This window comes from Halichoerus grypus, chromosome 2, assembly GCF_964656455.1.
Source record: "Halichoerus grypus chromosome 2, mHalGry1.hap1.1, whole genome shotgun sequence".
Taxonomy (NCBI): domain Eukaryota; kingdom Metazoa; phylum Chordata; class Mammalia; order Carnivora; family Phocidae; genus Halichoerus; species Halichoerus grypus.
The window spans coordinates 998,845-1,008,300 of NC_135713.1; the positions used below are offsets into that span (position 1 = coordinate 998,845).

Genomic DNA, 9,456 nt, shown 5'->3' on the forward strand with positions numbered 1-9,456 from the left:
GACTCCTCGCCCCCCCAGAAGCCGTGTAAGAAAAAGGACAAGTGTGGGGCCCCGCTGCTCCCCGCAGGCGTCCACCCCTCAGCAGAACCAGAGGACTCCACACATAACACGTGATGGGAACTGCACACCGTTGCCTCCCTCGCTGGAACCGGGGTGCACAGAATCGATTCCGTTACGGACGAACCCCCAAGGGAGCCGCCTGCACCCGCCCCAGAACACAACTTGCAAACGCAGAGGCAGAAATCCTGCCGCTACCTTCGCACGGCTCTCACCCCCGTCTCCGGCCTGGACTCAAACGACCAACGAGGTCCACACATGGAGCTCATCAAGTGACCAAGTCACATCCAGGGGGAGCCGCGCCGGTCCCTCGAGGGGCCTGGAGGCGGCGGGAACGGACGCGGGACCCGGGAGCGCTCGGCGCGGAACGCCAAGGGAGGAGGGTGTGGCGATCCGGGGATCCGGGAAAGGGGTGGGGGGCCGGAACCACGGCGAGGGCCCCGGGGAAGGGGTGAGCGCGGCCGGCCGCGGGGCTGGGGTCGCAGGCCGCCGGGGCCGGACCCGCGAGACCCCTCCCCAGCCGCGCGTCCCCGTTCCCGGCGGCCCGGCCTGGGGCGGGCACCCACCTGGGCCTTCCGCAGGGCGCCGAGGCGCAGCTCGTGCACGAAGGGGTTCCGCCCCGGGGGCGCCAGCCGCGGAGCGTCGCCGGCCCCCACGCTGGAGGCGGCGCTGGAGGCGGGAGCGGCCCGGGGACCGCGCGCCCGCAGCCTCATGGCCGCCGCCCGCCGCAGGGAGCGGGGCGCGGGGCGCAGAGCGGGTGCGGAGCTGGGCGCGGAGCTGGCGCGGGCGCGGGCGCGGGCCGAGGATGCGCGGCGGCCGGAGCGGGAGGGCGGGCGGGCGCGCAGGCGCAGGCGGGCGGCGGCGTGACGCGAGGGGCGGGGGGCGCCGGCGGGGCGAGGCCTGGGCGGGCGGGGCGGGGTGTCCTGAGAGCCCCGCCCCGGCAGGCGGCCCCGCCCGCGCCTGGCGCCGGCCCTCGGATCCTGGGGGCCCGCAGGGGGTGGCGGGGGTCCTGGACCCCAAGTCCGGAGGGGCGCCCGGGCTGTGGCGGCGCGCCTCCCGCAGTGGCCGGACGGCGGGTACCCTCAGGCCGGGCCTGTCCCCGGCGCCGCGAGGCCCGCCGAGCCCCGCTCTCCAGCAGCTCAGGAGGTCTCTGCAGAAGACCCCCCGCCTGCCCGAATCCCGGGGACACGAGGAGCCAGGCCGCACGCGTGAGAGGCCAGCGCGGACTCTGTGGGGGCTCCACTAGGAACGGACCCAGACAGCTCCTTTTCCGTCCGTGCCTGTCCGCGCTGGACCTCACGTGCAAGGCGGAGGGAAGGAGGTTCTCCCTGTGCTGCCCCTGGTCCCGTCCAGGCCAGCCCCGGCTGCGAGCTGTACCAGGGGCCCCCGAGAGCAGCCTCTCCCCACACGCAGTGTCCGCTCTATCTCGGGCCCCCCGGATAGTGGGACCAGGCATGAGGGGCGCACAGAGGCATTTGCTGACTGGGACCCGGCGTTTTGACGGGGTGTGAATCAAAGGATTCTTTCTCGTGGCCTCATTACTCTAGTTCATGAAATTACTCCCTTGCACGAAGGGGAGACATTTGGGGATCCCTAATTTGTGGCACAGTATTATTAACTAGGGCAAAAGTGAAATAGTTCCTTCATCAAAATTTATAAGTTTCAGACATTTACCACAAACTGTATGTAGTGAGAGCAGCTAAATTTCTGTCCTTGCCTCTCCTTGTGACCCTGACCGGCAGGAGGTGGGGCCAACGCAGCCATGGGTGAGGAAGGACAACTTGGACACCATCCAGCAGCCCCTTGGTTCACACACGGATGCCTGAAATCACGAGGAAGTAGTCCAAGCTCTTCGTGCATTGCTGTGGGGCCCCTGCTGCGGGACTGCCTGGTCCTGGGGTCCTGAGGACACCTGTGCCCTGTGAGGCTCCCCAGCTGTGCCCCTGCTTGGGCAGCAGGTCAGGAAGTGATCAGCCCTCTGATAACCTGGCTGACCCCCTTGCCAGCTGATACAGCCAAGTGTCACCTTGCTGAGGGCCCCTCTGTGTTTTGACGGAGAGAGAAAAGCTGGGGAACCAGAGAGAGGCTCGGGGTTCAGCAGTGGTCCAGGTCCTCTTACACAGCCTCGTCCATACAGAACGGGAAAGAGCAGGGCTAGGTCCCACAGCCCTTTCTAAGCCTCACGCTGGACTGGGGCAGGTGACCTCTCCTCCGAGCCTCGGTTGCCAATTCTGTAAGAGGCAAGTAGGGAAGTGCCTACCTTCTCCGCGGGGCATGACGACGGCACAGCCCTGGGGACTACGGTCGTGGAGAGTGGTGCCTGTGTGTCCATCAGCACACTGCTGATCTCTGAGCATTCAGCTGCCAAGTGCTCTGGTCACAGACACAAGAGCCCAGCTGGGAGCTGGTGGGACAGTGTGAAGAGCTATTCAGAGCGAGAGCGAAGAAGGATGGGCAGCAAGGAGAGGAGTTCTCCACTCCTTCTCCACAAGCAGAGCTGTGGAGAAACCCAAAAGGCTGACAAAGGCAGAAAGCAGCCAGGAGAGCAGGGGTGAGAATGGAAGGCTCAGAAGGATGGGTCTGTGGAGAGCAGGGGTGAGGAGTGCAGGGCCTGGAAGAGTGAGTCCAGGGAAGTTGGTTGGCTTGCACTGCTTCATACTTTCTTTGCTTCAATTTTAATCCTGTGATGGAATATTCTAGAAGTCATAGAGTGTTCTGGAAGCTTAACTAGGAGAAGTTGGTCTTGGGCAAGGGGTTATCAGGAGTTGTTTCTCTTGTTTTGGAGAAACTACCAGCAGGATCCTTGAACCTCTAAGGCAAATCCCGCATGGTTCTCCAGGAATATTCCGGAATACAGACCCTGGCTCACAGAGCAGCTGGCCGGGCTCTGGGAAACCTTAGCAGGGTCCCTGCGGCTCCTTGTTCTTGCCCTGCTTCTGCCTTAGGAAGGCGGAGCGTCCCGTTCTCCAGACGGACTGACAACACGAGGTGCCTGCTTGCTGGCATGGGGCTGTGGGTTCTGATCTGTCTGTTGAATTTTCGAGTTACCTACAGATTCTCAGAGAAGACGAGTTCTGCATTTTCTTCGGATACTTATTTTTCATTCTGCCTTTCATGGTGTTTTTAATCCGTCAACGCATTTTTCTCCTCAGCACCGTGACCCCGTTATTATCAACACCATCTATCGACTCCCCTCCCCAGGGTGGCCCCCCTTCAGGCATGAACACAAGGATTTATAAAGCTATTTCTGGATGCTCTATTTTATTGCATTGGTTTATTTGTTCCTGGTGGACCCGCCCTGTTCTAACTGTTGCACCTTTGGAATCATGTGCCTTAGTAACCAGTAGGGCAAATTCCTGTTGCTGCGTCTTTTTAAGAATTGTCTTAGAGATTCATAGAAGTTTATTTGTCCATCCAAATTATAGAATGATTTGTCCTATTGCTAAAAATTCCACTGGAAGTTTTGTTTTGGGGCGCGTTAAATGTATACTTTCATAAGAATGTGTCGGAAGGGTACCTGGGATTTGTTTTAGCGTGTTGTGGTGAGACACACAGACAAGGACACAAAGGGTGAAATTTTGCTCACAGTTGCCTAGGAGGCATGCAAGCCGTGGGGGTTGGGAAGCACCAGGGTCCGTCTGGAGGTTGTGGGAGCAGGTGGAAAATGTGGCAAGACCCTTCACTGTGGTTTCCATAGGAGGCATGGAGGAAGCAGGGTAACCAGGCTTAGAATTGGCTACTGTGAGTAATTTCAGTGGCTGATGGGGTGTGGGGCTGTCCCTGGTTGTCTGGCACCTGCCCTGGGGTGATTAGGGCTGTGGGGTTGTCCCTGGTTATCTGGCACCTGCACTTGGGTGATTAGGGCTGGTGGGTAGTGGCCACAGAGAGGAGGGGTGGGAGTGGGTTCTGGATGGGCTGCTTTTCCCATGAAAGGTGAGTTAGCTAGCTCTGGGAAGGGCCATCCCTCCAGGGTCAGCAGGCCCCAGGTGTCAAAGCTCAGAATAAAAAGTCTTGCTTAGGTCAGACCTTCAGAGCACTGCAGCCAGGGTTACCCTCCCACAGGTCAGCAGGCTCCTGGCTCACTGGCAACACCCACCCACCAGCGAGAAAGCTGGAGCCCCTCATTCTAGCCCCTCTAGCTTGTCTTCCCCAGGCAGCCGCCCAACTCTGCGGGCAGGTGGCCTGAGGTCTCTATCATCTGCTGTTCCTTCTGCCTGGACATCTGCATTTCTGCCTCCTCATTTCTTCAGGTTTGACCCCAAATTCAGGCTGGTAAGACCTGGGGGTCCTGTTACCCTCACCCCCTGGTGTGTGTATGGTTCTCAGGGCACCGGTGTGTTCCGCGTGCATCTGACATGAAGTTTAATTTGTTTGGAACAGAATAGTTTCCAAGACACCTTCTGTGAGTGAAATAGGGGCCATTTTATAGATAGGGAAATTGAGGCACAAGAAACTGACTGACCGGCCAAGATCACCGCCAGGGCCACTGAAGGCTTTGGCCTCATTTCCAGGGGTCTTTCTCTCTGCTCATGGGTCAGGACTCCCGGATGGACATTGCCCCGTGGTCATCCATTTCTGCAGGCTGCCCTCTCCAGAGAGGTCCTATTTTTGCAGCACTTGGGTTCCAGATGAAACCACTTCCCTCAAATATGCAGATGTTTGACATCAAATAAGGATCTAAATACTTGGCAGTATTTTATATCTTATGTGTAGATTTCGACTACCATGGAAGTATGGGTTTGAAGGGCCCTGGGGATGGAAAACCTCGTCAACACAAGGCCTCTCTTAGCTATGTTGTCTGTCCCACTTCCCTTGACGTGAAAACGTGATCCTTAGTATAAAGCATGATCTGAACTGATGACCTCTTCCATGGGTCTTCATCAACATTTAGGGGAGTTTTGAAATTCGGAGGCATGGAAGCAGTTTTTAGTACTTGAGCACATCTTTCTTCACACTTTCGGTTTGCAGAACAAATGTTTACATGTAATTTTGCTTCCTAAAATGTCAAAAATCCCACAAATATGAAAACAATTATTCTCAAAGGAATGGTCTTTTATGAAAAACAATTGCTTACAGTAATTCTTTCTAACTGGTTTTGAAAAATGCTGTGTCGAATTATTTCTGCCAATGTGCAAAGGCAAGATCTTGTTTAGTTGGGAGGAGGGCAAGTCCCCAAAGGGGGAGAGTCACTGTGAGGCGGCCACACTGGCCGGGCCTGTGAGCCTGCTGGCTCTCCCTGCCTGCGTGGTCACCTCCTTATCGGTAGAGAAGCACACGGCCCCCCAGAGTAAAGACAGCCTTCCCCAGCCTGCCTGGCAGCTAGCTGGGGCCACGGGACTGCGTCTGGGGGGCTTCAGGGAGAGAAGCAGCTCCTGCTGGAGGATCAGGAAGGTCCCGGGGCAGGAGGACGTGAGGTCTGGAAAGAGGCCCTGGAGAAAAGTAATTCACGAGTGATGAAAACGTCCTCCACTGCCGTGGGGGCATGTCTCACCGAGCCCAGAGCCAGACCCAGTTGGGTCTGCAGGACGTGGTGCCTCATTTGGAGGTGGGCCCCATGTGTGAGGTTGCTCCCTGCCCCCTCCCCTCTTGCCCTTTCCCTCCGCTCCTTCCCTCCCCTCCTTCCCTGTCTGGCTGGCTGCAGGCTCCTTGGCAGAGCCTCTCACGCAGCTGGGTGGTATCCCATGCCTTGCGCACCCTCCGAGGTGAGTGGACAGAGCAGCTGTGGATGGGGTGGGCAGTGGCGCAACGGCTGCCCAGCTTTCACCTGCATACTCATCTGTGTGTGAATGCAGACCTGCGCCTACCCACATACCCGCTCCCCCATTGCACCCGAACCCACACATGCAGACTTGTGGCTATGCATACACCTGCACCTGCCACACACACCTGCTCCTTCCATGCACACCTGCACCTGCATGCACACCCGCACCTGCTGTGCACACCCGCACCTGCATGCTCACCCTCACCTGCTGTGCACACCCGCACCTGCATGCTCACCCGCACCTGCATGCTCACCCACACCTGTATGCACACCCTCACCTGCATGCTCACCCGCACCTGCATGCTCACCCACACCTGTATGCACACCCTCACCTGCATGCTCACCCGCACCTGCATGCTCACCCACACCTGTATGCACACCCGCACCTGCATGCTCACCCTCACGTACCGTGCACACCCGCACCTGCATGCACACCATCACCTGCCATGCACACCCGCACCTGCATGCACACCCGCACCTGCATGCTCACCCTCACCTGCTGTGCACACCCGCACCTGCATGCTCACCCGCACCTGCATGCTCACCCACACCTGTATGCACACCCGCACCTGCATGCTCACCCTCACGTGCCGTGCACACCCGCACCTGCATGCACACCATCACCTGCCATGCTCACCCTCACCTGCATGCACACCCGCACCTGCATGCACACCCGCACCTGCATGCTCACCCTCACCTGCTGTGCACACCCGCACCTGCATGCTCACCCACACCTGCATGCACACCCGCACCTGCTGTGCACACCCGCACCTGCATGCACACCCGCACCTGCCATGCACACCATCACCTGCCATGCACACCTGTACCTGCATGCACACCCGCACCTGCCATGCACAGCCGCACCTGCATGCACACCATCACCTGCCATGCACAGCCGCACCTGCATGCACACCATCACCTGCCATGCACACCCGCACCTGCATGCACACTCGCACCTGCATGCTCACCATTACCTGCCATGCACACCCGCACCTGCATGCACACCATCACCTGCCATGTACACCCGCACCTGCATGCACACTCGCACCTGCATGCACACCATTACCTGCCATGCACACCCGCACCTGCATGCATACCATCACCTGCCATGCACACCCGCACCTGCATGCACACCCGCACCTGCCATGCACACCTGCACCTGCATGCACACCCGCACCTGCATGCTCACCCTGACGTGCCGTGCACACCCGCACCTGCATGCTCACCCGCACCTGCTGTGCACACCCGCACCTGCATGCTCACCCTCACCTGCTGTGCACACCCGCACCTGCATGCTCACCCGCACCTGCATGCTCACCCACACCTGTATGCACACCCGCACCTGCATGCACACCCGCACCTGCTGTGCACACCCGCACCTGCATGCACACCCGCACCTGCCATGCACACCATCACCTGCCATGCACACCTGTACCTGCATGCACACCCGCACCTGCCATGCACAGCCGCACCTGCATGCACACCATCACCTGCCATGCACAGCCGCACCTGCATGCACACCATCACCTGCCATGCACACCCGCACCTGCATGCACACCCGCACCTGCATGCACACCCACACCTGCATGCACACCATTACCTGCCATGCACACCCGCACCTGCATGCACACTCGCACCTGCATGCTCACCATTACCTGCCATGCACACCCGCACCTGCATGCACACCATCACCTGCCATGTACACCCGCACCTGCATGCACACTCGCACCTGCATGCACACCATTACCTGCCATGCACACCCGCACCTGCATGCATACCATCACCTGCCATGCACACCCGCACCTGCATGCACACCCGCACCTGCCATGCACACCTGCACCTGCATGCACACCCACACCTGCATGCACACCCGCACCTGCATGTTCACCCGCACCTGCATGCACACCCGCACCTGCATGCACACCCGCACCTGCCATGCACACCCGCACCTGCATGCTCACCCGCACCTGCATACACACCATCACCTGCCATGCACACCCGCACCTGCATGCACACCCGCACCTGCCATGCACACTTGCACCTGCATGCACACCCGCACCTGCATGTTCACCTGCACCTGCGTGCACACCCGCACCTGCGTGCACACCATCACCTGCCATGCACACCCGCACCTGCATGCACACCCACACCTGCATGCACACCTGCACCTGCATGCACACCCGCACCTGCATGTTCACCCGCACCTGCATGCACACCCGCACCTGCATGCACACCCTCACCTGCATGCACACCCGCACCTGCGTGCACACCATCACCTGCCATGCACACCTGCACCTGCATGCACACCTACACCTGCATGCACACCCGCACCTGCATGCACACCTGCACCTGCATGTTCACCCGCACCTGCATGCACACCCGCACCTGCATGCACACCCTCACCTGCATGCACACCCTCACCTGCATGCACACCCTCACCTGCATGCACACCCGCACCTGCCATGTACACCATCACCTGCATGCACACCATCACCTGCCATGCTCACCCTCACCTGCATGCTCACCCTCACCTGCATGCACACCCGCACCTGCATGTTCACCCGCACCTGCATGCACACCCGCACCTGCCATGTACACCATCACCTGCATGCACACCATCACCTGCCATGCTCACCCTCACCTGCATGCTCACCCTCACCTGCATGCACACCCGCACCTGCATGCACACCCGCACCTGCCATGCACACCCTCACCTGCATGCACACCCGCACCTGCCATGTACACCATCACCTGCCATGCACACCCGCACCTGCATGCACACCATACACCTGCCATGCTCACCCGCACCTACATGCACACCCGCACCTGCATGTTCACCCGCACCTGCATGCACACCCGCACCTGCATGCACACCCGCACCTGCATGCACACCCTCACCTGCATGCACACCCGCACCTGCATGCACACCCTCACCTGCATGCACACCCGCACCTGCCATGTACACCATCACCTGCATGCACACCATCACCTGCCATGCTCACCCTCACCTGCATGCTCACCCTCACCTGCATGCACACCCGCACCTGCATGTTCACCCGCACCTGCATGCACACCCGCACCTGCATGCACACCCGCACCTGCATGCACACCCTCACCTGCATGCACACCCGCACCTGCATGCACACCCTCACCTGCATGCACACCCGCACCTGCCATGTACACCATCACCTGCATGCACACCATCACCTGCCATGCTCACCCTCACCTGCATGCTCACCCTCACCTGCATGCACACCCGCACCTGCATGCACACCCGCACCTGCCATGCACACCCTCACCTGCATGCACACCCGCACCTGCCATGTACACCATCACCTGCCATGCACACCCGCACCTACATGCACACCCGCACCTGCATGCACACCCGCACCTGCCATGTACACCATCACCTGCCATGCTCACCCGCACCTACATGCACACCCGCACCTGCATGTTCACCCGCACCTGCATGCACACCCGCACCTGCATGCACACCCTCACCTGCATGCACACCCGCACCTGCCATGTACACCATCACCTGCATGCACACCATCACCTGCCATGCTCACCCTCACCTGCATGCACACCCGCACCTGCATGCACACCCGCACCTGCCATGCACACCCTCACCTGCATGC

The 9,456-nt window shown here is 60.0% G+C and overlaps 1 protein-coding gene across 1 annotated transcript in view; it reads right to left on the reverse strand.

The window, feature by feature from the left end:
- LPCAT1 (lysophosphatidylcholine acyltransferase 1) overlaps nt 1-844 on the reverse strand; it is a 47,476-nt gene extending 46,632 nt beyond the window's left edge. Inside the window, exon 1 of the mRNA XM_036113648.2 lies at nt 624-844. Within this exon, the coding sequence (XP_035969541.1) occupies nt 624-770 (147 nt within the window). The 5' untranslated portion in view covers nt 771-844. The remainder of the gene's footprint in view (nt 1-623) is intronic.
- Between the last annotated feature and the right edge of the window lie 8,612 nt (nt 845-9,456).